Raw genomic sequence first — 27,099 nt, forward strand, 5'->3', positions numbered from 1 at the left:
GTGGATAAATAAGCGTTTACATTGAAATGCAGTTTTTTTAAGGGACTGTTTAAGGACATGGTTCTTTAAAGGACAGTGGTCTGAAAGGTTCTTTTGTGGAACCAGTAATGGTTCTTATGTGGCATCACTCTAAAGAACCATTTTTGGTTCCAGATGTAATTTATCTTTCTCTGAGTAGGATGAAAGTTACATTATCTGTCAACCTCATTTACACTGAACATCTCAGTTGTTGACGGATCTAGTTTCTACCTTGCAACCTGCTAATTGGCAACCTGATTTATAAAACTCACCTTTGACCTGCAGAGTTATTGTGACGGAAATATGAAACTGGGGTCAGTTTCTGTTTTTGCAACACCATTTAAAAATATACAAATAAATATTTGCAGGTAAATGATGATTTAATATTTTGTCCAACTTGTTGATGGATGTTGTGAATGAAGTAATGAATAAGAAATGTATCCGCAGGCACACGTCGTAATATTATCACTTTAATATTCATTGTGATGTCAGAAAGTCTGATTCGTCTGTCACACAAGAAATAATGAGAACATTAAGGTGATTTAGAAAGTTATTTCTTTGTTATCAGTGATGAGAGAAAGGATGATAAATATAAACAAACGATATGAGTTGAAATATAGATATTATATGTTTATGTGAACACAGAGCCTCGTTATCTTCCTCATTATAGCTGATTGTTCCCTTCGTCTTCCTCCTCACATGCAGTTTGCTGCCTTTTGCAAAACGCAAAGATGAAAATAGAAGAGAGAGAGAAAATGTCCTGGAGGAGCTTCATGTTCGGTCTGTTCCCCAGAGGAGGAACTATCCTATTTGGCTTCACACTCGCCGCCCACTCTCTCTCTCTCACATCCAACAATACCGCCATTATGAGTCCAGCTTCAAATGGAGGAGGTTTTATTTCCCGTGAAGAGCGCTCGCTGTAAAAACGCTTCCAAATGTGACGTTTGTCAGGATGGACGTGCTGATCTGTGACAGGGTTTTTTGAAAACATACCCTATTACAGGCTGATCCCCATCCAGCTGTTGATCAGTAAGCTATTGATCAAGGCAGATGGGGTATTGATCGAAGTCTGCCACCAAGCAGGAACATTTTAAGAACACTTTTTCACTAATGTTTCCAATAAGAAGCGATAAGAACACGATACGAATCCCAACACACTGCTTCATGTCTCCAGCTTCCATTGGAAACTAACTTGTAGAAGGTTGCTGTGTTGCTCGTTGTTGAATCTGATGTTGCACCGAGAATGGTCTAAGAAACAGATGTGTTTCTGGCATAATGTTACTCCGCTGGAGTTCATTCTGTGATTAAGCGGAAGACATTATCCAATAATGCTTAAAATTGCAAATAAACTGTTTGAATTAAACAACCAGAAGATGCACGTAATTTGGCGTAAATGATGACCCCCAGATCTGTATTCACCTCCATGCAGCACTTATGCTCCGCTGAACCCAAATGAACCATGATAGCAGGTGTGATTGGAAAAGACCAACCACTTTGCACCAACATGTAATTATGAACGAGCAAGTATAAAGACCGCAAAAGCCCACAGAGGGCAGGAGGACAGGTGGATGTGTCCAACAAACAGCGTTCCTTCCTCCAGGGGACAAAGGCAACGTTGATATATTTGTCACCTCTGTAGTTATTTCCACCTAAATTACTATCTTTTCTTAAAACTGAGTAGTTTCTTGTGAAGATTGAAGTTTATTTTGAAAAGATTGATACTTTTGTAGTTAAACTCAGTAAAAATGAGGAGTAACTTTTTGTTTGATATCATACATACTGTTCCATGTTGAAGGGTTAACACTCATTCACCTGTCAGTGCTGGAGATCAACAATAAAAGTAAAACTAGATGCCAGCTGATTTCCCCTGAACCCACTGAAGGAGCTCAAAACACCGTCTTGACCTTTTTATACAACAAGCTGCAGAACCAGAACATGAATCCTCCTTGTTCTCGGCTTTCTCCTTGTCCAACATGAACTCCTGCTTTGGTGAAGAGCTGCTTTTAGCACACGGCTCTCACAGCGTCTCCACTCAGATAGGACGAGCGCTGGAAGTATCTCCGACTCGCTCTGACAGGATCGACTTGACCTTTGGTCGTTCTTGGAGTCTCGGCGGCCCGGATGGAGGTCATCATGTTGCTGTTAAAAGCAGCGCTCCCTGAAGTACTGTGACACCCTGAGGCTCACTCTGTGCATCTGAGTGTCGGTGATCTGTTAGTGTTGGTGCATGTTTTTTGTGTGTGTGTGTGTGTGTGTGTTCATGTATGTGCTGGGAAAGAGAGCCAGATAACAAGCTTGACAACAGAGCAGAGAGACATCCTTCTCCAGAAGAAGGCGAGAGTGGGAAACCTCAATGTCACAAACACTCTGTCAGTTCTGTGATGTCAAGAACATAACCTATCACAGACTAAATATGTTTTCGCTTCTTCATTTCGACCTAAAGAGGGTTTATTTTCTGCTTTTTGTTGTTCTTTAATGAGATCACCAAAGATGCCTTCGGTTCTTTATCATCGACTAAACATGGTCTCCTTACATCTAAATTTCTAAATCTAAACTTGATGTTCACCTCAAATGTTAAAGCCTTGCATATCTCTAACTAAACAAGCCGTTTCCTCTACCGCTGGGCGTTTTTTCGAGGTAGCCAACTCTACAATGGTTTACTTTTGCATTTTTCTGTTCCTTATATGTCGACGAGGGTAAAGATGAAACTTATTTTGGTTCCTTGCATTTATTAGACTGAGTGTCCATATAGCGGGGGTTTTTTCTGAGTTGTTCCAACGAGTAGAGAGCGAATGCGTATGCTTACAGAACAAAGAGCTTTTTTGTGAAGCCAATCCAGGCACAATCTCTTGCCAGAAAAGAAAAGAAAACCTGCCATATGGACACTTATTCATAGGTGAGGGTTTGGTTGTAGATCAACTCGTGCATTTACAAAACAAAGACGGTAATTTATCTGTAACTGCTCTCCGCTCTTCATCCTTCTAGATGAATTCAAACTGAATATTGTCTCCGGTTAAGCTATAGATGTTTCTTTGCTTTTTTCGAGTAGATTCTTCTGGACCTTTGAGGAGCCACTGGGGCGCTTTCACCAGCGAGCGTTGTCTCCGTGGGTTTGATCCCAGTTTGTTCCATTAACACAGTTAAAAGCAGCCTGTCCCTGGTGTAACGGTCCTGTTTGCTGCAGCTCCCACCGCCTCTTAATGCTTGTTGCCAGGACTATAAAGCCCACAGAGAGAGAGATAGAGAAAGAGAGAGAGAGAGAGAGAGGCAGCAGAGCATAATATAAACCAGCTAATACCATAATACCCCCCTGTACTGGAGCGCTCACATCCCCTGGGCTCTGCTGCTGGCTGCAGAAATGAAACGGGGGGGAAAAAATCACACAACAGTTATTTAGCTCAACATCTTCATGCATTAGGAATTATATCACCTCACATCTTCCTGTCATGTGCAGCAAACTAAACATGCCACTCTTTCTATTTTACTACAAAGAACACATGTTTAAGTGTTGCTCATGGCTTGGAAAGATTTATAGCATTTCAGAAATGTTTTGTGGACATTTAATATTATTTGTTTTATTTATTGTCAACACATGCCATTGAAAAGAACAAAACTATTAATGTGTTATAGTGCATCTTTGAATACTGTCTGACTTCCTGTCTGTGTCTCTCAGTTCCTTAAAAACACACATATATAGTTTGATTAGTAATTTCCTTAAACGGCTGTTTTTTATCAAACAAACAAGAGGCAATAGTGCATTTGTTGAGGACTATTTTCAGCGGCGGATTAATCCACATTGGTGCCCTAGTGAGTATCTATATGTGTGATTGAGTAAGAATAAACTACAGTTTGATGAAGGAACCACAGTGAGGCTCACTGATGTGTTTTAAAGATGTCAGTTTCACTGTTGGCTTTGTGTCTTTTTATGAGATTATCTGATCATAAGATCTTTTTTTTTTTTTTCAAATTGTATTTTGTAGTGATGCGTCAGTCCTACAATTCATTGAGGAAAACTACTTCTTGTTTTTCTTCATTTTTAGAATAGAAACTACTCAAGTTAACATTGTGAAATAGATAAATATTGTCTTTACCTAGAAGCAGCTCATCACTCGATGATTACCGTTGACCCTGATTCCCTCTTGCAGTTTTCATGTAGCTTGCCGTTCCAAATCAATATCTCATCAGCACCTTGTGAGGTTGATGTGCTGCTGGAGGAATTAAACAAACTGTTGAAACAGCTGCTGAGAAGAGAAAAAATACCGAGATAAAATATACAGATATTCAAACATAGTGTTGAAGTTGTTGTTGTGAATATTTATTTGCAACTGATTGGCAGAACGTTGCCTTGAGGGCTAAAGGAGAAAAATATATTTATATATTTAATTACATGTTGCATATACAGCAGTTTTAAGATCTTGTGGTTTGCCATGTGTGCAGAAAATTTGCCTCCCAGAGGACATTGTAGTCAGTGTTGACAGGGAAAGGGACTCAATGAAAGAGCTTCTTTTATTTTTTTAATCCTAATGATCTTTGGCTACTAAGCAGCTTCTTTAATTAGCCTGCAGACTTCATAGTGACACTCACAGTGCAGCGAATAATAATCTGAGAGCTAGTTCTTGTAATTTGATAATAAGATGTTGATGTCGAATGAATACAGGAGTAAAGAAAGAAAAATGTACGTAAGAGGGGTTTTAAAGGAGTTATGTGTTCCAGACTCTGGAGGTCTAAGATGAGATCAACAAGCTGTTATATGTAGTGTTTTTAATATATTCAGCTGTCTGACTCTCAAAGTCAGTGCCGGTGTTAAAAGAAAGAGAGAAGAGAAGAACTGCAGGCTGAGTTGATTCAGTCATTTTGATCCGTCCTGTTTTTTTATCTACACATATTTTCCACTTTACTAGCTTTAACTTGATCTATTATGAATATGACAATATTCTGAATGTGACACTGTTCATGTTCCTGGAGCAGAGATGCATGTCCAAAAGAAAAGTAGGAGAAACACACTTACTTTTACACATCATGAAGGACTTGGATATCAACAGTTTTTTGGAAATGAACAAATATCTCAACGTCAACCTTTTAGAGAAGGTGTTTGAAGGAATGAAAGAGGGAGGCTGAGTTCACACGGTCCAACAAGTTCAACAGCGACGGAACACTTTGATAAAAACATCGTTTAGCTCCTGATGTTCCACTTTTTGTGATGTGATAAATGACATCGACCCGACAAACACAGAAGAGAACGACGTAGATGTGGGATTCACCATAAAGAATTGGGAAGTTTTAGGTTAATGTAAACATGCTTGGCTGCATGTAAACAGGAATATTAGTGGAATATTAATTTTCATTAGCCATTTAAACAGCTTATTAGGAACATTTTCTTTTTCAGAATAAGGGCAATAAACCTGAGTATTTGGTGCATGTAAACGTGGTCAGTGTTTGTGTGCAGAAGCTTCATCCCAAACTCAGCTGACTGTAGTTCAGTCATGATCTGACCGTCATTGATTGAGTTGCAAATGTGACAAAGTCCTGCTGATCCATCAAAGTGCTGAACTGAGATTTAAGAAGAGCACAGAGGAACTATAGATCTTAATGCCTCAGCTTTACATCAGTCTGTGTATGTTTTTTTTTGCGGCTGGTAAAATACTGAGGATGTCTCCTGCGGCGACAAGTGTCTCTCTTCCCCGTTCTGTCTTCATTCCTCAGACAGATGAAGCATCTTGAAGTCTGACCCGTTCACTGTCATGTTTCAGAGCCAAGAGAGGAAAAAGACTAAGCGTCTGAAAAGAGAGAGGATGCTGTGTTTACAGTCATGTCTCTGATCCTCAGGCCTGATGTCTGCTTGTTTCTCTCCGTTTGCCGTCTGGATCTCTGCTCTCACTCCCACCGAGCTCCTCGCACATTTGTGAATCTGTCAGTCATGTGAGTCAGCCTTCGGCGTCGGCGTCGCCATCCTCCCTCCCGAGGGCCTGACTGATGCAAGCATGAAGAGGTCGCGGTCATGTCGCGACCTCGTCACACGACAAAAATAGATGGGAGTGAGCTACATGAGAAGGATTTTCATGGTCCCCAGAGGATCGGTGTTTCTCAAAGTCAAGGACGGATCCCTCAGCGGCTGAATTTAATGGACGCTGCATCATCGAATCCTGCCGAAGGACTGTTTCAATGTCGAAGATCAAGTCCTTGGTTTCAGAGGATTTTTAAGGATGCATGTGTTTCACTTGCACTCCTAAAACACCCACAATCCTTTGCAAACGATGCATTTCCTGTCTCCCTATCTGGGAAAAATATGCTATTAAAGTTTAGGTTTTTTCACCTTATCAGTCCGCCAGAATCTGTTTCAGAACAGATTTGAGAGAAATTGCTGATCCAGCTGCTGAATCTTCTCTATCATTAGATCTTCAGAGTCTAATTTAGGAGTTTGTTCAGACCTTTATCGTGCAGCAACAGAAGAGTGAGACGTCTGTGTGAAGTGAGCACGTTTTCAGATCGAACTCGCTGAATAAATTATTTAGACCAAACCATAGTTGGTGATTGTTGGAACAAAAGACACTTCACATCAAACCAACTCAGCGAGGAGAAGCGAAAAATGCTTTATTTTGAAATGGAGTCTTGTGGCTTTGAGTAGAGCATATAAAATATGTTTTGTGTGTTTTATTATTTAAACACGTTGTAAAAATCGCTGTTGATTTTTTCTTTTTTATAATAGACCTACATGTTTTGAAATATTTTTGAGGCATAGAAAAATCAATATTCCTACTGGAAATTTAAAAAAAATATATAAAAAATATATATTTATATTACTCTTATAATTTATATATATTTTTATTATTATATATGTTCCTGTACATCACGTCAAAGTGTATTTAAAATACAAATATATACATGTATATAACCTGTCGGTAATGAAGAGGTCAGTACATTATGCTATCTGTGCATAAATACCACTTGTTGTGTTTGTATTCTCTCACTGTGTTTGCTTTGCCTTGTTTCCTCTTATTTCTGCCTCTTTCACCCACACTTATCCTTAAAAGCTAAAACACGTGGCTTGTTTTTTAGCTCCGGGGTTTGACACATAATTGTTAGAAATAAAACAATTTCAGTTCACAGTAGCAGAAAATAAGAACCAGAGTGAAACGAGGCTGTGTTTTCATTATGTTATTTAGAATAACATGAAGTACGAGAGGTCTGTCTGCTGTCTCAGGTGAGTCATCTAGAAGTGTGTGTGTGTGTCTGTGTCTGTGTGTGTGTGTGTGTGTGTGTGTGTGTGTGTGTGTGTGACATAATACCTGCAGTCCATCTGGGCCCAGTAAAGGTTATGGTGACAGGTGTAATATCTCCAAGTAGGAGATGCCATGTGAAGTGTGTTATTAGAGCAGAGCTGTGGCCTTAACTATAGGTTAACGTGATCGCTGACAACAGCGTCTGCACACACACACACACACACACACACACACACACACACACACACACACACACACACACACACACACACACACACACTCACACACAGAGGGATTGGTGGTTGAGAGGTTTGTTCTCCCTCCAGGTTTTACTGAGTCCTGTTTGAGTTCATTGAGGGTATCAGTGTTGGTGATCTGGGAGCCAGATGAGGACCTGCTAGGAAACATCTGGCAGAATGAGCACTGAAGACATTCATGGCAGTGTGTACGCGTGTGTGTTTATGTTCAGTAATAACATATTCTGGAAGTTTTCAAGCAGCTCTGCACCTGAACTCTTGAGGAGCTTCTGCACCTTGTCCTACAGACAAACCAACGATCAATAATCAATCAATTAAGACAATAAAACAACATTTCTATGAAAAAAAACAACCGAAAACAATTTCTAAGTCATTATTGTAATTGTTTAAAACATGAATATTAACACCATAGACTGTTTAGGGAACAAAGAATCTACTCATAATGGTACAGTCCAAGTCCCATCTGCTATAAAGCCCATTGGAAGCTCTCACTTCCTGTTTGGCAGATTGGACTCATGACCAGCAGGTAATGCTGAAACTACACATAAACAATAAGTGTTGTGTCATTAATAATGTGAACAATAACAGTTAGCAGGTTAGCATTCATCATGTGTTTAATTAGCTCTGAGCAAAGCTAAGTAAAGCCTCACAAGCTGAGTCTGAAATGTCCTAAAATGGCCACCGTACAGTCATGAACCCTTTTGTTGTTTGTGTTTTTCTGCCAACACTTTTCAGATAAACGTCACATTTCTGCTTCACTAGTGTCAAGGTTTAAAAACAGGAGTAAAGTCTCTCCGTTTCTCATCCATCAACCACTGAAGCTTGTACATTAACTTGATTACAGTGATACCCAGGGATCAGTGTGTGTGTGTGTGTGTGTGTGTGTGTGTGTGTGTGACAAAATTGTGTGTGTGTGTGTGTGTGTGTGTGTGTGTTTTGTGTGTGTTTTAATCATGGTCCAAACCAGATGTTCCCTCCTGTCTATTACCATATAATTTTAAATTGTTGTAACATTGTTAATTTAAGCTGCTGTTTATCTTCACATGGAGCCAGAAGGCAGAACAACACACACCTGTCACAAACACCTGTCATATGTTCACACACACACACACACACACACACACACACACACACACACACACACACACACACACACACACACACACACACACACACACACACACACACACAAACTGAATTAACTATCAATCAAGTAGATTCAGTTATCAATTTATATTGAACACATAACTAACACACAGCTGTCTACTTCAGTGTTTCCTCCTGAGATTCATTCTGTCTCTCTGATTTTATCTGGTTTTAAAAACTCTGGACCAAACCTCAGTTTTTAGAACTCATGGTTCTAGAATTTAAGACTTTGTTGGTGAAATTCCAAGTGACTTCTTGTTCGTAGGCCTGTTTGCTCCTCCGTCCTGTCTTTTAATTACCTCCAGTTCTGAAAAGTGAAGTCAATGCTTCATGTGTTAAAGCTGCATTCTCTATAATGTCCATCAGGGGGCGACTCCTCTGGTTGTATAGAAGTCTATGAGAAAATGACTCTACTTCTCTCTTGATTTATTCCCTCAGTAAACATTGTAAACATGAGTTTATGGTCTCAATCTCTAGTTTCAAGTCTTCTTCAATACAGCATGATGTTCATTTAGTAAATTATGGTCCATTTAGAGTCAAATAGACCATAAAGCAGGGTATGCTTTAGGGCGGGGCTACACTCTGATTGACAGGTCGACACCAGAGATGTAAACGGTGTCTCTACGTCACTCCTCCTCAGTGCTAATATGGTCACTTCCTGTTCATTGGTTGCAAAAAAACAAGATGGCGACGGTGAAATTGCCAAACTTGAGGCTTGAAAACGTCAACAAACCAACGAGGGACGTCACAACAACGACGTCCACTTCTTATATACAGTTTATGTGTAAAAACTGCAGGACTTGCTAATTATTTTATCGTGTATCATATAAGTTATCCTAGTTTTAAAATAACGTCCCATGTAAGTACTCTTCAGGAGTGTCCACCCTGTGGACAATAAAAACGTTCTCGGTGCAGAGAGACCAGCAGAACTGATCCAGTGCTAAGCTCCGCTCCGCTCCGTGCTATCAGCTGCATGGTTGGCCGTCATCTGCAGGATGCTGCGTGTTATTAGGATTATCACACGGTGGCAGAGGACCAGACGAACCCCCCCCTCCTCCCGGCGCTGTGATAAGTGCAAAAGTGCTCGCTCTCCCTGAAAAAGCTTTTTGTCGCTTCACATTTTGGCAGGCGCTAGCCATCATGGAAACAACAGAGGCTGAGTTGTTTTCATGGAGGAGGTGAACTTTTCAAACGAACGCAGACAAAAAAGAAAAGGGACAAAAAGAGAGAGAGAGAGCTGAACCTTCGTCATCGAGGCCTCGCAGGAAGATCTGCAACGTGTTCTGCAGATCAGTGTGAATACATTTAGAATAAAGTCTTCGATATTAACCCTGTCTGTCTCTCTGTGTCTGTCTGTCTCTCTGTCTCTCTGCAGGCGGTGGAAACCAACCTGGCCTCTAAAGACAGTCACTGGGTGTTTGTGAACGAGGTAAGACCTTCAGATCATGTGACACTAAACTGTCAAACACATAGATGATTGTGATATTAAAAATGAAAGTGAAGAGTTGAGCTGTGATCTATAACTGTCCTGGGGTGTAGCAGTAAACATTATGTCAGGATTCTAGCAGTTTATACTGTATAAAGAATACAATTCAGTATGAAAACATAAGTAATATCAACTGAAATGTCATATAGTGTGAACTACATAAAGTTTGGTCATATTTAATAACTACAATTTACCAAAACAAAAGGAAATGGGAAGATTCCTGAAATGATTTCAGATTATTTAGCTTTATGGCGGAAAGACTTCTTCAAAGGAAACACAGTTGTTCCCTCGCTCATATCTCCTCCGGCAAGCCTCCTCCATCCTTATTTCTCAAAATGCATTTAAGAAGTTCCTTAGGAGAGAGGAAACGAGGAAACGAGGAAGCAGGGAATAATGAAATGAGAAAGGCCAACTGGACTGAGAGGTTCTAACTCCTCTTTAAACACATCCCTGGTCGCTGCATTAATTACAGCTGAGGACAAAAGGCTGCACGCTGACTTTGAATAAAAAACATAAAAAGCCAGCAGTGTTCTGGAGCTCCTTCCTGTGCGTTTAAACACTGAGATAAACACTCAGTCGGGGATCTGGACTTCCTCCGCTGGAAGTAAAACAGAAATGAGTTTGGGTTAAAGGAGGAAAATGACAGCCAGGACTGAGATGAATACCAAAACACCGACTTCTCCAGATCTCTCTGAGCTCTCTGACTCTTTGATTCTTTTCCTTTTGTTTTAATTTATCTTTAATTCCCCGTATCACTATCCAGGCATCTTCTCAGCCAATTAACGAAGCCGTCTACGTCGTTAACGGCATAATTCAGAGGGAGACGGGGGGGAAACTGTAGTCTGCTGAGGGCTGAATAGAAAAAAACCAAAAAACCTTGCAGCTCTCTTTCAATGGCAGATTTTCTTTTGTGCCAAACCTCCTAATCCACTTTAAGTCTCTTTTTGTTTCAAAGTGATCCTTTAACTAATTACACTCTGAGTTTTTAATTAACCAGAACGCTGTTCAGAGTCTCCAGAGTCAGTTTGGGGCTTTTTTTTTTTGGCGAGTTAAACTGTGTTCGTGATCAAAGACGCTTTTTTGTTGATAAATGTGTGTTTGTGCCGACTGCGTCAAATGTTGTTCTCGCTGAAGGCGTCTCTCTTTCGGAAAGTGTTTCAATGATTCGGTATTATCTCTTTCTTTCCTCCTCGTTTCCTTCTCTTCTTCCTTTCTTCCATCCAACTCGATGATAATCTTCGCAACAAATACTGTGGTGACATTTTTAGTTAATGGACATTGTGTTCACAACAAAAAAAAGATGAAAACTAAATTAAAAGTAGCCTTTGAAAACAAAAAATCTGTGTAATTTTGTCCGAAGCAGACGTAAATATCTCTGTTCACTGAACAGCAAAAACACTGATGACAACACCAAGGAGACATCTTCAGACTTTTGATTTGTTGCTGTTACAGACTTCAGATGTTCTCACTCTTCAAATAAAACATATTTACAGACTTTAAGGTGAGAACTCGACTCAAATATCTCCTTAACTATTGAGACATCGTTGTTTTGTAGCATCATTTTTAATATGAGGAGTATTTTATGACCTCTGTCAGATGACAAGCACGTTCATGACAACAAATATATTTACTTATAATTAAATTCACAGTGTGGCATCATGTGACGAGAATGAAAGTCACTGATGTTCTGTCTAAAGTTTATAAATCCTCTCTGAAGGTTATCTCACATTGTCCTATAAAATATATTAATATTCTCTTCAAAGCTGAATGATATTTGAAATAAAACAGATTTATGGACTAAATACATCAACAATCTTAGTTAAAAATAGATGAGAACCAGCAACAAAACAGCTGTTACAAACCATAACAACATGCTGAAATATTTAGAAGAAAGGTGAGATGACGTTAACACACAAAATTATCAAAGACTTTTCAAAGACTTTCCTTAACAAATATATATATATATATATATAAAAAAAACATTTGAATCATTATTTTCTGTTTCCAGCTTCCAGTTTCTTTTGTTATAAAAGATAGAAGGCTGTAAAACCTTTTTCTTCTGGAATAATGAAACAAGCAATTTAAACAAATCAACTTGGGAAATTATAATTATTGTTTTTTATACCTTTTTCATCTGGAGGTTTCACGATAATCACCAAAAACAAATCACTAAAGAAATACGTCTGAAACCAACAACACAAAATACCTCCTCACATTCTCCCTAAATACTCTCCCCCATCCTTATTATTCTCTCCCAGCCTCCCTCCTCCTCCTCCTCCTCCTCCTCCTCCTCTGAGGGTTAAGCAGCACTGTGTCGTGTGTCACTGAGCTCAGACAGGTAACACGTTTCTAGTCCTGGATGTTGGAGCGCTGAGGTGTCAGGTGTCTTGTCTACAGGAGCCATTTTATTCTCTCTGCTACTTCCTGATTCTCTTTTAGGAACATTTCTCTGGTTTAAGGTTGTGGTTAGACGTGTCTTTGTTCAATGTGAATTTAGTGACCAGATCAGAGCTTCATAGTATTGACCGGATATGTTTCGTGGTCAAAGGAGCGGCTTTAAAACGCTGGATAAACATATTTATTTCCTATAAACTCTTCACAATAAAAGTCCTAGTTATTTTTTGTGCTACCTCCCTGATGTATTTGTTTTATTGAAGAATAGCCACTAGCAAAGCTCAGCTAATTTACTGATGAACATATTTAATTTCCTTTAAACTCTTCACAACAAAAGCCCCCTTTTGTTTTAGCTGATTACTCTTCCTATTACTTGTTCTATTGAAGAATAGCCGCCAACAAAGCTCCACTAATTCAGTGATGAACACATTTAGTGGCCTTTAGTTGCCTATATCTTCACAATTAAAGTATCCTGATATTTTTGCTGCCACACTTTTCCTCTCTTAAATATAAGTAGACTTATTTTATTGAAGAAAAGCCACTTACGAAGCTCTCCTTACTTGATGATGAAGACATTTTACGTCCTATAGATTCTTCACAATAAAAGTAACTGTTATTTATGGCTGATACACTCTTCCTTCCTGCTTTAATACTTGTTTTATTGAAGAATAGCTGCTTACAAAGCTCAGCTAATTTAATGTAAAACATATTTCTTTTCCTATAACCTCTTCACAATAAAAGCACCCTTTTCTTTTTGCTGAGTAGTCTTCCTCCCTGCTTTATTACTTGTTTTATTGAAGAATAGCCGCGTACAAGCTCAGTTAATTCAGTGGTGAACACATTTAGTTTCCTATAAATTCTTCACAATAAAAGTCCTTGTTATTGTTGCTGCTACACTCTATTAGTGGACTTGTTTTATTGAAGAAAAGCCACAAACAAAGCTCAGCTAATCCAGTGATAAAGATGTTTTTCTATAACATTTTTCACACCAAAAGTCCCCCATTGCTTTGTAATGTAAAAGGTGATGGAAAATAATGGAGACGATTGGATGACAAGAGTCACATTGAAAAAAAGTATAAGCATGGGGATATTCTTCAACCTGGACCCTCCATGTTTTTGTGTCAAACCGGGGACGACAATTTATAAAACTGGTCCAGTATTGATGGAGAACCATACAGCCAATAAACGGTTGCTCGGGGCAACTCCTCACAGTCATTTACCTCCACTAAAATAGCTTCTTGTTCCACTGAGAGGCTCAGATTCTTATTATAAGTATCTTACTACATTATGGAAAGAACCCACTGAGGAATAAAACAAATTCTTTACTTCTGTGTTTGTTATCTTGTGACTTGTTGAAGACAAACGTGAGTTAGAGAGAAGCTTTGTGTCATCTAAAGGATTTTCAATGTCTCGTGTTACAGTTTTTCACAATTGTTAACACACGTTTCTCAAAACAATAACGGCTTTCTCAAAACTGCACACACAAAACTGAAAACCTCACACACAAAATGCTAAACCTGACACTCCCTTTGCAAGATGACTCTTTGCCATCAAATCTCTTAACTGTTCACAAAATGGAACTCGTGTTTTCATTTGGTACACACACATACCATTCATTGAGTACACACAACTAAGCATTTGCTGCACACTACCAAGCATTTACAGCACACTGAAGTGCAAAATTGAAAACACAATCATAGAAATGGAACACACCATATGAATGACAACGACTCTGGAGAATGAGCCATTTCTCCTTTTGTAAAATGTCTCAGTGTAGGCCTACTTTTTTCATAGTCAAACATAAAACAGCACACAAATATGCAGCAAAATAAGTTTTATTTCGGTACACACAGAGAACAGTACAGTACTGTAAACCGGCCTGACGGTCTGGACGTTCCTGAATGTAGCATGGTCAGCCAGGATCCTAGTTTGTATTTGTCGGAGTGTGATAGCGTTGTTCTCACGAACCATATTTACAATTTCAGTCTCCTGTTCGGCTGTGAAAGTGTGTGTTCTTCCTCCACGGTGTGGTTCTCTTTCAGTCCTGCAAAATACAAATACTGTGAGCACACTGTATTCTATTGATATGCAGTATTACAGTACACAAGGCAAATAGATTTCGTACCTGTTCTCCATCCTGAAGGTTCTAATGATGGCAGCAACTGTGAAGCGGCTGAGATTTGGTTGGACCCTCTGGCCAGCCTCCCTCATGCTCAAACCATGGTTGAGCACATGGTCTACCACAGTGGCCCGAATCTCATTAGAGATGACCGTTCTCCTTCTTCTTTCTCCTCCTCCTTCTTCTCCTTGTCCTCCTCCTCCTCTCACTCTTACCCCTCTCCTTCTCTGGTTGTCGATCTCTTCAAAGTTCTCCATTGTTCACCAAACAAAACAGAGGCTCAAGGCACTTTTATGCTGCAGTCCTGATTGCAAATTGCTCAACAGACCTGAATGTTTAGAGATTTGAATATTTGTGTGTTGTAGGTTGATGCTTTGAGATTTTACTTGAGAAGTGTGTGCAACAACTGAACATTGTGTGTAGTGTTTTGACAACAAGGTGATGTGTAATTGACATCAGAGTGTAAAGAAGGAAAGTCAGAGTCTAATGCAGATAAGGGAGTGTGAAGTAGTGCCAAATTGGGTCGAGCGATTGGTACATGAAGTGAAGGTTGTGCAAATTGTGCCGAATTTTCGCTTTTTGTGTGTTAACAACTGAGAAAAACTGTAATAGAAGCGAACAGATGCCAATTAAAACACCTGTAGAGTTCGAGACTTTGAGAGAATAGAGAGTGGTAGTGTTCCAGTAATGAGAAGGAGGTGAGGACAGTAATTAACCGGAGAGGAAACCGGCAGAGAGACACCCAGCGGTTAGAACGAGTCTGTGAAGCAGCAGCTGTCAGCTTTGATAAGAGGAACGCTTGTTAACGTCTGCAGTCAACACCGAAGCTGCTGCGGACATTTACAGAATAAAAGGATCTGGATGTGTTTGCTTTCTGAAACAACTTGAAACCGAAAGTAAAAGGAACAGAAGAATGTTTATAGATAAAGGCTTGAGAATTTAGATTCCTTTATGACTTATTTTTATGCAGGTTAATATAATTTTTTCTCTCGATGGTGTCAGAGGTGATGATGTGGAGATTGAAATCAGTTGTTAAAGTCTGATTGGTTGAAAAGCAGGAAGAGACCGATGTGACTGTGTATTAGTCATCTTCCTGGTTAACCTTTTCTGAAACGCCATTTAGCAAATATCACCTGCGGGCGTGATATTTATTTTTCAAAGTTCAACAGATTTTCCTCTGAACTCCAAGAAAACAGCCGACAGGATTCTAAAACATGTTTTCTTTAAACAACCGCCAAAACTTCACCCTTTATCGCAGCCAGAAGCTTTAAAAAATAGCGTACGGTTCTCATCTTTCCGACAGTCCACAAAACTGAACATATCATGTGTGACGACTGCTTCTGTCAGAAAAAGCAATCGGAACAAATCTTAAAATTGTGATTTTTCATCAAAAACAAAAAAATTAAAAATCTTGCCCCCCAAAAAAAACGTTTTCTTTAACTAGATTCTGTTAAAACATTACATTCTGAGCTCCTCAGTTAAACTATGAAGCCATGATTGATTCATCTGAGACAAACAGTCATGTGACCAAAAATCTGTGAAACTTTGACTTAGCTTCAGGCTGCTGAACACAGAGAGGAGAGGAGAAGAGAGGAGAAGAGAAGAGAAGAGAAGAGAAGAGAGGAGAAGAGAGGAGAGAAGAGGAGAAGAGAAGAGAAGAGAAGAGAGGAGAAGAGAGGAGAGGAGAAGAGAGGAGAAGAGAGGAGAGGAGAGGTTGTACAAATGTAAATAGTTCAATATTTAATGCAACTAGAGCCTCCATTTTTTCCTAACATTGTCAACACTTGTGGACACTTGTAAAAATATATAGAAGTAAGGATATATAGGATATTTCATTGTTTTTGTTTTTCTATGACTTATGTCATTATAACTATTATTCTGCACTAAAGACATGTTTGAGTTCTTTCTACTTCTACGTCATGATTGTTATATTTCTATAGAGACAAAGGACTTTTATATGCAGTGGAAATCAAGAAAAAATGTGACAAAAGCAAAAATGCCTAAAACTGGTTCAGAGGGTTAAAGTCACAAATACATAGATGTCAGCAACAACGAGTTATGTTTTTATTCCTACGACTAGGGTGGGTAAAGATTCTCAGAGTGCCATCCTTACTTTTAATTACTTGATTTTGACAAGAAGTATCTGTCTGTTTGAGTCACACACTTATAAAAGAATAACAAGGACACGAGCAGGATTCATATTGAGTGTAAATATTCAACAAGACTAACAGCTTTCAGGCTGCAATCAGACACAAATGAGCTTTGAGCTAAATACAAAAATGAGCTAATTAGCAATAAACACACAAGTAGAGCTGTGGGCTGATGGGAAAGTTACTGCAGGTTTTCAGTCATAAATCAAAGTATTGCAGAAGGATGATGGTGCTGGATGAAAAGTTAACCAAAGTTGTTGGATTTCATCCTGAGGGGAGCATGAATGTGTGAAATTAATTTAACAGCAATCCATCCAAAAGTTTTTGAGATATTTCAGTAAAAAAAGTCACCTGAGAAAAGAGCCGGGAACCCGTTAGTGGTCTGAGGAGTTACAATGTTGGTAAAGTGTCATTAAATCAATATAATCATATCTATTTAAATGAAGTCTTACTGACATGTGATTGTCCCCGTGTTATATGTCTCCGTGGTGCATTCAAAGACCTGTCGTCCAGGAAATTACCCCTGAAAAGAGAGAAAAAGAGCCTTTTACAAGCGTGTCACACTCATGCTTTTCTTGTCAGGATTTCTTTGTTATCGAGGAACATAAGTTTGTGTCAAAGTTGTGTCTTAAAGCGTGTTGGATGTGAAACAAAAACCTCGTTACCTGAACCAGTTTGTCCTGGTCGAGATGAAAACGTACTGTAACCGTTAACGACACCAGCAGCTCTCTTTGAAATGCAAATCAGACGCTCTGTATGAACAAGAGCAGCTCCAGGTCACATGACAGCTGCTCCAGGTGTGGCGGTTAAACAATTCATCTGTATCGATGGCTAAATCCATCACAGCCTTGTTTCTGGTTTCTTTATCTTTATGTCACAACCAAACCTTGTTAGGCTGCAGGTAACGAGAGCCGGGGATCAGACCGTAAAAGCCTCTTTGAAAAATATTCACACTGATAATAAATGAACTCCAAACTCTCATTTATTTGAATTAAGAGCAGCAGATTGTAAAAAAAACTGGTTATATTTGAATAAATTGCTCCGAGAGGCGACACAGAGGTAGAGTTTCACTGTTTATATTCTCAAACTTTACCGTTTATTTTATAATTACTTACACTGATTAAACTGTACTCATAGTTTATTATTTTTATCCTTGAACAAAGAAAAAAACAATAAACATTTGCTGGTGATCTTATTTATATTTTAGAATTGTTGCACATTTCTTTTCCAGCCTGGTCTATAAACCATCATCAATCATGTTTCTCCCTAATTACAAAGTCCTCTGAAGTCTCTGTAGGCGGGAGGATCGAATCAAATAAATAAAACACAGGACTTAAACTCAGGAGACCACTGTACGTGTCCTGGATGAAGTCGAAAGTCAACATATAAAAAATGGACCGTATGTTTTTTATTTTATTCTTTTTATTTTATTTTATTTTATTTTATTTTAGAGACATAATTCAGAATGCAGTACGTACATGTCGTTGTGGGGGAACATAATTTAGTCGGACACAGGCTTGTTTCTATAGATATCTATATACCCCACCAAACCGTGGGCGAGTTGCATTGTGGGAAATGAAGACCTTGTCTGAAGTGTCCTTTTGTTTTAGGAAACATCAGGACAACTTTCACATATTTTATCTCACTTGTGCTGAAGATCTGAGAACAGATAAGTTGTTTTCTCCGTCTTTAATCCGTCTCGTCCAACAGAGTTGTTTTCTGTAACGAGCCTCCAGCAGTGGACGGACGTTTAGTGTCTAACAGCATATTGATGACAAACTCCTCCACATGCCATGTTTTCTATTATCTGAAGCCTCATTTCTTCTAAATGAGCTGCAGTAAAAACCGTATACTCTGTCCCCTCTCAGCATCCTCTGGATCCCATCTTTCCCATCAACATTACGTGTTCCTGAAGGTTACATTGCACTCGTTCTCAGAAAATAACCGCCGTCCAAACCTCTTATCTGATTCCCGTGATCCTTGGCTCACATCCCATTCTTCCGCCTGTGTCTGAATGCAGGTCATTACCTGTAATATCACATCCATTTCAGCTCCTCCACTTCTGTGGTTGAGAGGTGCCAGAAAGCAGTTTGAATATTGATTGTCTCTCAATGGAGGCCGAGCTGCGATGTAAAACACGGCGGAACAATAAAACGAAAAACCGTCTTCAGAGTTTCATCTGTCGTCTCGTTTCCCTCAAACATCACAAAGCAAGTATTTTCTTCAAATAGTGAAGAAGTCAAGCTGATATAATAACTTAATATCCAGTCTGTGTGGTTTAGGACTTATAAAGCTCAATATGTTTAGAAACATTTGAAGATTCCACAGAGTTAGGGAAGAAATCAAGCTCTATAAAGTTTAGTGTGAAGAACTTAAAAGTCCTGACCTTAACTTTTGCGTTTTTATTCAGTTTACTTTGTGTCTATTTGAACAGGAAGGGCATCAAAACGTCAACAGGTTTTTGACAAAACTCTCTCACCACAAGTTCCATTGAGAGCTTTCGATAATACTACACGATCTTCCTCAGCAGGTGGAGTTTTTACCAGTTTTCAAGGAATTGTAGATGTTTAAATTTCCATTTTTCAAAAGTATGGTGCTTTTTCTTTCAGTTTGTTCCTGTGGCAACCCCATGTGACCAAATGATTCAAAAATTCATCATGCCTAGCGATGTTGACGCCATCGTATGTTATGGACATCGCGGTTCCTCACTGCTGCATTGCATTGTGGGATATTAAAAGCCCGCGTATTGTCCAGTGTTTGCATACTGTGATATTACACCAGAAAAAAGTATATAATTCAAATCCAATTGGTTTCATACTAAGATTTTGGACATCCTGTAGTATCTCACAGAGTGTTTAAATGCTAAATAGCATGTTAGCATTAAACTTTGGTGTTTTTCTTTGTGTTCTTAGGTGAAGTGAAGTAAAAACATCTCAGCAGACAGATTCTTAATGTCTTGACAGGCAATTACAGGACCTGTTTTGACTCTAAACCCTTTAACCTGAGATCATTTTTTTAGACCGTCTCCTATAAATGAGCTGCAGATCTGTGTGACGGTTGTTTACGACCACTGGTTCTTATTTTTAATTGGCCAGTAGAAACCAAAATACAGAAAAAGGCCACAAAAGTGGAATTTTTCTTCAAGCTGAAGAAAACAAACGGAGCAATTAGACGGGACTGTTGTTGAAGTCGTTGACTGTAATTACGTTTGGTGTTATTAAGCTAAGCATAATAAAACTAATATTGTTCATACATTATGTTCAAACTTTATTGAGGTTATCTATAATTGCACCTGACAGGAAATAATTGGGTTTCTGAGCGTCAAATTAATTAAACATGTTCATCAATGAAGGAAGCTTCTATATGAATCGTTCAGCCTGTCCGGATCCGACTCTGTCGTTTGTTTGTTTGTTTGTGTGAAAACTTCCTGATCACTGCTCTTTATTCATTGGCTATAGGAATAAAACATAATTTAAGTTTATCAGGTGTTGTGTTGACGTTTCTCAGTGGTAAAAAACAAACATTTGAACGCACCTCACAGAACGTAAAAAAAATGGCTTCTGCCTTTCAGGAAGTTTGAATCAGTCGACAGGAAAACTTTACTGCAATGAACCACTATGTAGATCACAGTTTAACACCATTATATCTTAAATTACACAATAAAGAACAAAGTAACAGACCATGAATTCTCACTCTTTTCTTTAATCTGTAAAAGTGCTTATTTCCCAACTACAGAAACATGACCTTCACTTTTGTCCCTGCAGGAAATCAGCGACACGGAGATCCTGGAGCTTACCCACAGTGCACTGGGGCGCATGACGGTGATCCGGCAGATCTTCCCCATGTGGAGGGATAGCAGCTCTCGCTGTATGAGACACAACCACCGGATCTCGTCTCTGCTGTGCGACCCGCAGGAAGGATACCTGCAGAACCTGGAGGTGAAAACAGTTACTGGGAGTGTACTGGGAGTTTACTGGTTTATTGGGTTTACTGGGTGATGAGCTTCAGCTGCTGGTCACTGATGCCCGGGATGAAAGAAATTAATACTTTCTGGTCTTTTTGATTGTGTTTATCTCATTACTTTAATGTTTCCATAGTGAATTCTTGTTTCAGAGATTTCTCAAAATCACCATTTCCTGAAAGCTCAAACCTTCAATTTTTTTTAATTAAAGGGCCTTTAGATTGAACTGACCAAATTTGTGGGCGATAAGGTACATTTTTTAGTTAAATTTCGTAAATTGCCTGGAAACGGTCAAACATTTCACTTCCTAGTTTTTTTTCAGTTGACACTTAGGTCATGCTCTGTATATGAATTTAAAAGTATTCAAATAATTAAAATTCAATTTAAGAGCATAAATACTTTTTGTAATATGTGCGAACACCAGTAAACTACCATATCGTTGTTTATTCGTTATTTTGTCAGAAAATGAATTTTCGATGTGACGTTGTTTTCTGGTCTTGAAACACAGATTTTATTTTAGTTTAACTGGGTGAAAACTACACATTCACTGCCGTAAAATGGTACCAACCAACACTTAATAAGGCCTTCATGCACATCAACATACTACCTGTATGCTAACATTAGCATTAACCCTTAAAGATCTGTGTTAGTGCTCCAGTAAATCTGCTCACATTTAATATCTCCCGTTTGCAGTTCAGATCCAGGAGGCTCACAACACACACACACACACACACACACACACACACACACACACACACACACACACACACACACACACACACACACACACACACAAAACACACACACACATGAACACTTACGTGGACTATTATCAGCAGTTATGAAATATCACAGTGATGTTTGCTTGACATTTACAGACAACAAACAGAACAATTACTGTGATTCACATCGACAAATACTGTGTTTTTTCCTCGTCTTGTTTTGACATTTATGGAGACGAGTTTGGTTTTGTTCAAGAAGTCCGACACCAAGGTCACCCTCCTCCTCCTGTATGTCTTCTCCTTCTTTAACGTGCTCTACTTTTATTGTGTCTTCTGTCCTCTTTATGTCTTTTGTGCTTCTTTCTCTTTACGAACTTTGATTTGATCTATTTTGTCCCTCGGTTGCTTTTTCCTCCTCATTCTTTTTTAATTTCCACCTTTTTTTTAAACCGTCTCTTTACCGTCTATCTTATCTTTCAGTCACTTTAGCTTTTTAAACTTTTAAATATTCTCTTTCTTTACTACGTTTGTATTTTCTTTATCTTTTACATCGTTTATTCTCCTTTCTTTTATTATAACTTGCAGCTTCTTCAGTATTTCCTTTCTTCCTCTTCATCTCTCGTTTCTAACATTGTCTTTACTTTTATTTCACTTTTCTGCCCTTTCTTCAGTTTTTTCATCCCCTCTTCATCATATTTATTCCCTCTCTTCATGGCCATGCTCTCCTCACCTTTTCTGCCCTTTCCCTCTCCATCTCCCTCTCTAAATCACACTTCACCTTAAAGCTTCCTTCTCGTCCATCCTTCTCTCTTTCTCTTTCTCGTTCTCGTTCTCCGTGACCTTTGTTAAACCTCTCTGTCCTCACCTGAGACCTTCATGGAGGCAGCTAAAGGAGGTCATATGTCTCAGTAATTCATACAAAAGAGGGTTAAATGCTCTCTGAAGTACTTCACACGCTGAAACGTTTTATGCACTGTACAAGAAGAAGAAGTGGAAGGGGAAGAGGAAAAGAAGAATAAGAAGATGAAGAGGAGGGAGAAGAAGAAGAGGAAGAAGAAGAAGAACGAGAAGGAGAAGAACAAGAATGAGAAGAAGAGGAAGGAGAAGAAGAACGAGAAGAAGAGGAAGGAAAAGGAGAAGAAGAACGAGAAGAAGAGGAAGGAGAAGGAGAAGAAGAACGAGAAGAAGAGGAAGGAGAACGAGAAGAAGAACGAGAAGAAGAAGAAGAAGAATAGGAAGAACGAGAAGAAGAGGAAGGAGAAGAAGAAGAAGAAGAAGAAGACAAAGAAGGAGAAGAAGAAGAAGAAGAAGAAGAAGAAGAAGAAGAAGAAGAGAAAGGAGAAGAAGAAGAAGATGAGGAAGAGGTAGAGGAAGACGAAGGAGGAGGAGAAGGAGAAGAAGATAAAGAAGGAAGAGAAGAATAGGAAGAGGGAGAAGAAGAAGTACATTTTAGAAATTGAAAATGCAAACATTCGTCCTGATAAAACCTTTCCTGCACTGATCTTCTTAGACTTCATTCGTTTTACGAAGGCTGAAGGTCGTTTCATCCTGTTGACGAAAAACAGAACATGTTCTTTTAATTAAAAGTGATGGTCAGGAGGAGAAGAAAAGAGTAGAGCTATACAAGTAAACCGTGATGTTTGGCCATGTAGCTTTGGCATTGTCACCATTTTCAATATAGTTAGAAGCAGAACATGAAAACCGTCTCTAACAATATATATTCCATAAATGTGAAAGATTTCAGGTTTCCTAATCTCTATTACCCAATGCTGTTTTCCCCTGTATGCAAACACATGTCGGTCAGATTTCAGCCTTTTCATGACAAAAGAGGATGGGGAAAGAATAAATGCTTTATCCGTGTGTGTGTGTGTGTGTGTGTGTGTGTGTGTGTGTGTGTGTGTGTGTGTGTGTGTGTGTGTGTGTGTGTGTGTGTGTGTGTGTGTGTGTGTGTGTGGCCTCAGGCGGCGTGCTGCATGGACTTCATGGCAGTCAGCTGAACTCATCTGGACAGAGTGATGCTCATTTGTCACCCTGCATTTGGTCTCTGCTCCCTGCTTTGACGTGTGTGTGTGTGTGTGTGTGTGTGTGTGTGTGTGTGTGTGTGTGTGTGTGTGTGTGTGTGTGTGTGTGTGTGTGTGTGTGTGTGTGTGTGTGTTTGTGTTTGTGTGTGTGTGTCTGTGTGTGTGTGACTGAGTGTGTGATTTGTCACAGTGTGTCTCCTCCACCCTCTGCAGCCGAGGGTGAGAGACAACATGATCACATGTGGACAGACTGGCTACTAGCTGACTGTCGTCTCCTCACCGTCCACTGAGTGTGTGTGTGTGTGTGTGTGTGTGTGTGTGTGTGTGTGTGTGTGTGTGTGTGTGTGTGTGTGTGTGTGTGTGTGTGTGTGTGTTGTGTGTGTTTGTGTATGTGTAGTGTGTGTAAGTGTGTGTTTTTGGCTCTGAGCCATCAGATGATTCAGCATCCAGCTGTGTCACACATGTGGTCATTTCAGATTAAAAAACACTTTAAAAGTGCTGGTAATGTTTAATATTTGTCCCACAATGCAATGCAGACAAATCTTGGAAAACAAAAGACAAGTATTAATATAGGTTTAACCTTCATTACATGATTTCATGGATACTGACAGCAGAACTGTGTGACGATTAGTATAAAGAACAAAGTGTACAAAGTTAGTTTATAGTGGGAAATTAAGTCTCAGCAAAGATTAGTCACATGGGATTATATGGATCATATTTTAAGATTCAAGAATTAAGAGATTTAGAGATTTTAGTCTTCCATACCACGTCTTCTTTCATATTACTGGAAATTAAACATTTATTTTATTACTTTGTCTATTTGCGTTTGTAGATTTCTACTAAATTCACCGAACGTTACCAGTAGATATTGCCTCATTTGCATATTTAAACATAACATTTCAAAAAACTTGTAATACTAAAAAAGAATTCTCTTAATGTCAGCAATCAACAGGGGAGACATTTATTAGATCAATATTTTTACACTATTCTCCTGTAGTGTCTCCTTTAAAAAGATGTTTGCTGGTGAGATGATGCAACAGAGATCAGATCTACAGATGAATATTAAAACAAGTGTTACAGTATATTTGAAATGCTTCACAGTCCTGTTGACATCTTTATAAAGTTTCTTGTTGACATCTTTGGACCAATCCTTTAGCGTTTGTTACACCTAAAGCTGTGCTGCCAATATAAAACATATATTTGTTTTAAAACCTTCCTTTCTCTCTCTCTCTCCAGGTGTCCAACCTCTACCTGTACGACAGCGTGCTGATGCTGGCCAACGCCTTCTACAGGAAGCTGGAGGACAGAAAGTGGCACAGTATGGCCAGCCTCAACTGCATCAGGAAGTCCACCAAGCCGTGGAATGGAGGCTGGTCCATGCTGGAGACCATCCAGAAGGTACTCAGTCTTTCTGTCAACACAGTTTCCTTCTAGTCTCACGATGCGTTCAGGGCCAAAACAGTGCTCTCCAAAGCTCTGCAGCTATACCATTTGTTTGTTAATATAAACACTTGATTCATCTTACCTATGTGAGGTGTTTGGTGATACAAATATTACATTTGCATTCAATAAATAAGTAGTTTTTGAACAGATATTATCCACAAAAATACATTTGTAATGAAGCTCAAATATGGCAACATATAGTGTTTAAATCTTCTTATGATCTTTTCAAAGCTGTTGAGCTGAACAGATTGTTAAATGCTTGTTAGCTACATACATACATTGGCCTTGATGTCTTCTGTTGCACCTTACAACAGAAGAGTATGTGTTGCTTTCTCTTAAAGATTGAATTGACAAAATCTTTATAAAGATCATTAAAGCGTTTGTAGATTTACAACAACCTAAAATACGAGAATAAACACTTATTTGTTAAGAGAAGTTAGATCAGAGATGAAAAGCTGGATGCTGGTGAAACATCATCCATACTAAACCCTGATGTGCATCAAACAACCTGTAGTCTCCGTTCTCACGGTTTCATTGGTGAAAGACGGAGCTGATGAGTCCCTCGGAGCATAAAGAGATCTGTTTTATTCCAAAAAACGTGTGTTCCAGCAGCTCGTTAGTGATCGTTCTCTTCTTCCTATCAGAACTTCACATAGATTTCAGAGAACGCCTGAATATACGTCTGTCTACATGTTTTCTTTATTGTCATGTTACAGGTTACCAGAGATGAAAGAAGTATTCAGATTTAATTTTTTTTATGTCAAAAGTAGCAATACTACAGTGTAAAGTAATTTTACTTCTAATGAATCCATTGGTACCAGTCATGTCATACTAGCTTGTCGAGGAGGCTAAATAACGCTCCAACATTTAGCGAGAGATAATGTTTACCCGTGAGTCTCTCCTTTAGAGACAAGCCCACTTTATGATAATCACATTCAGTTTTCTTATCGTAGTATAAATTTCCTATTTTAGTATAAGTATTTGAATATTTCTGCATACGTTGGTACATAAACATTCTTGAACATGCATCATTTTGGTTTGATGCAAAAGTGAGATTCTTTTGGATCTAATGAGCTTTGAACCATTTTAAAATTTGACATCACTGTTGAAAATGACCTCTTGTGACCTCTTGGAGAATCACAGCAACATGAAACGTTACAATCACAAACTAGAGAACTGGAGCATTCAGAGGATGTAAAGCTTTTTAACAGTTAAGGGATTTCTGAGCAGTTTACAGAAAATAAGTAATCAAATACAATCACAAAAAAAAAATGTCTCATAATGTCAAACGTTTTAATATGACTGACTGTATGGTGTTGCTTCAGTTCTCGCTGTCTTAATGTGGAATTTTAGAGGGATTTTTGAGCAATTTTATTTAATTCTCGATTGGTGAAAATGTTTTAAGTTATCACAAAAGCTGGTATCAACACACAAATTAAACTTGAAATACATAATTCATAATGACACCAAGATATTTAGAGCAATGGGTAATATATAGGTATTCTCCAATAGCTAATATCAGATTTTCTACGAATACTTTTTTTATTACTATTATTTCATTTCTTACAGAGCCACACATATTGCTTTCTGTAACCTTCTTTTGTTGTAGACATAACTGTATCATCTGCGTAGAGCTTGATATAACTATCTATTACGTTACCATCTAAATGAATAGGCTGACAGCCATTCTCTTGGTCACTGATGAATAAATAAACACAACAATGGTGATACATTTTCACCCAGTCTAACTCCACCCAGGCTTGCAGAAAAAACTCACATACCATCAACAAATACACATGATTTCATGTCTCTGTCGAATTTTACTTTGAGTCTCTCTTTTTCCTTTTTCATGGCTTTTCACCATTTTGTCAGGAAATCATTTATAGAGTCTGCATTTCACGTTACATCACCACATCTCATAAAGGGAGCAACACGTCCTGTTTTTCCTAACTTGAACATTTGCACCAGCTGATGAGATGTAAAATTACTTTGTGAGAGGACGGCAATGACAGAGTACAAAAAGGACGGAGCAGAGCACTTTCACTGTATTTTTTCATTTCTCTTCCTGTATTGAATGTAGTTGTTTGCCTTGAGTTGGTATTCTAAATGTACCTGAGACACCCCATCACATCAAAAGTGCTGCAACTTTTATTTCTCTCCAT

The 27,099-nt window shown here is 38.7% G+C and overlaps 1 protein-coding gene across 1 annotated transcript in view; it reads left to right on the forward strand.

Annotated features, from left to right (window-relative positions):
• grid1b (glutamate receptor, ionotropic, delta 1b) overlaps positions 1–27,099 on the forward strand; it is a 428,151-nt gene that overhangs the window by 341,182 nt on the left and 59,870 nt on the right. Inside the window, 3 exon segments of the mRNA XM_054598809.1 lie at positions 10,017–10,070; positions 20,555–20,728; positions 24,731–24,892. Of these exon segments, the coding sequence (XP_054454784.1) occupies positions 10,017–10,070; positions 20,555–20,728; positions 24,731–24,892 (390 nt within the window).

Source organism: Anoplopoma fimbria, chromosome 5 (assembly GCF_027596085.1).
Source record: "Anoplopoma fimbria isolate UVic2021 breed Golden Eagle Sablefish chromosome 5, Afim_UVic_2022, whole genome shotgun sequence".
NCBI classification, from domain to species: Eukaryota; Metazoa; Chordata; class Actinopteri; order Perciformes; family Anoplopomatidae; genus Anoplopoma; species Anoplopoma fimbria.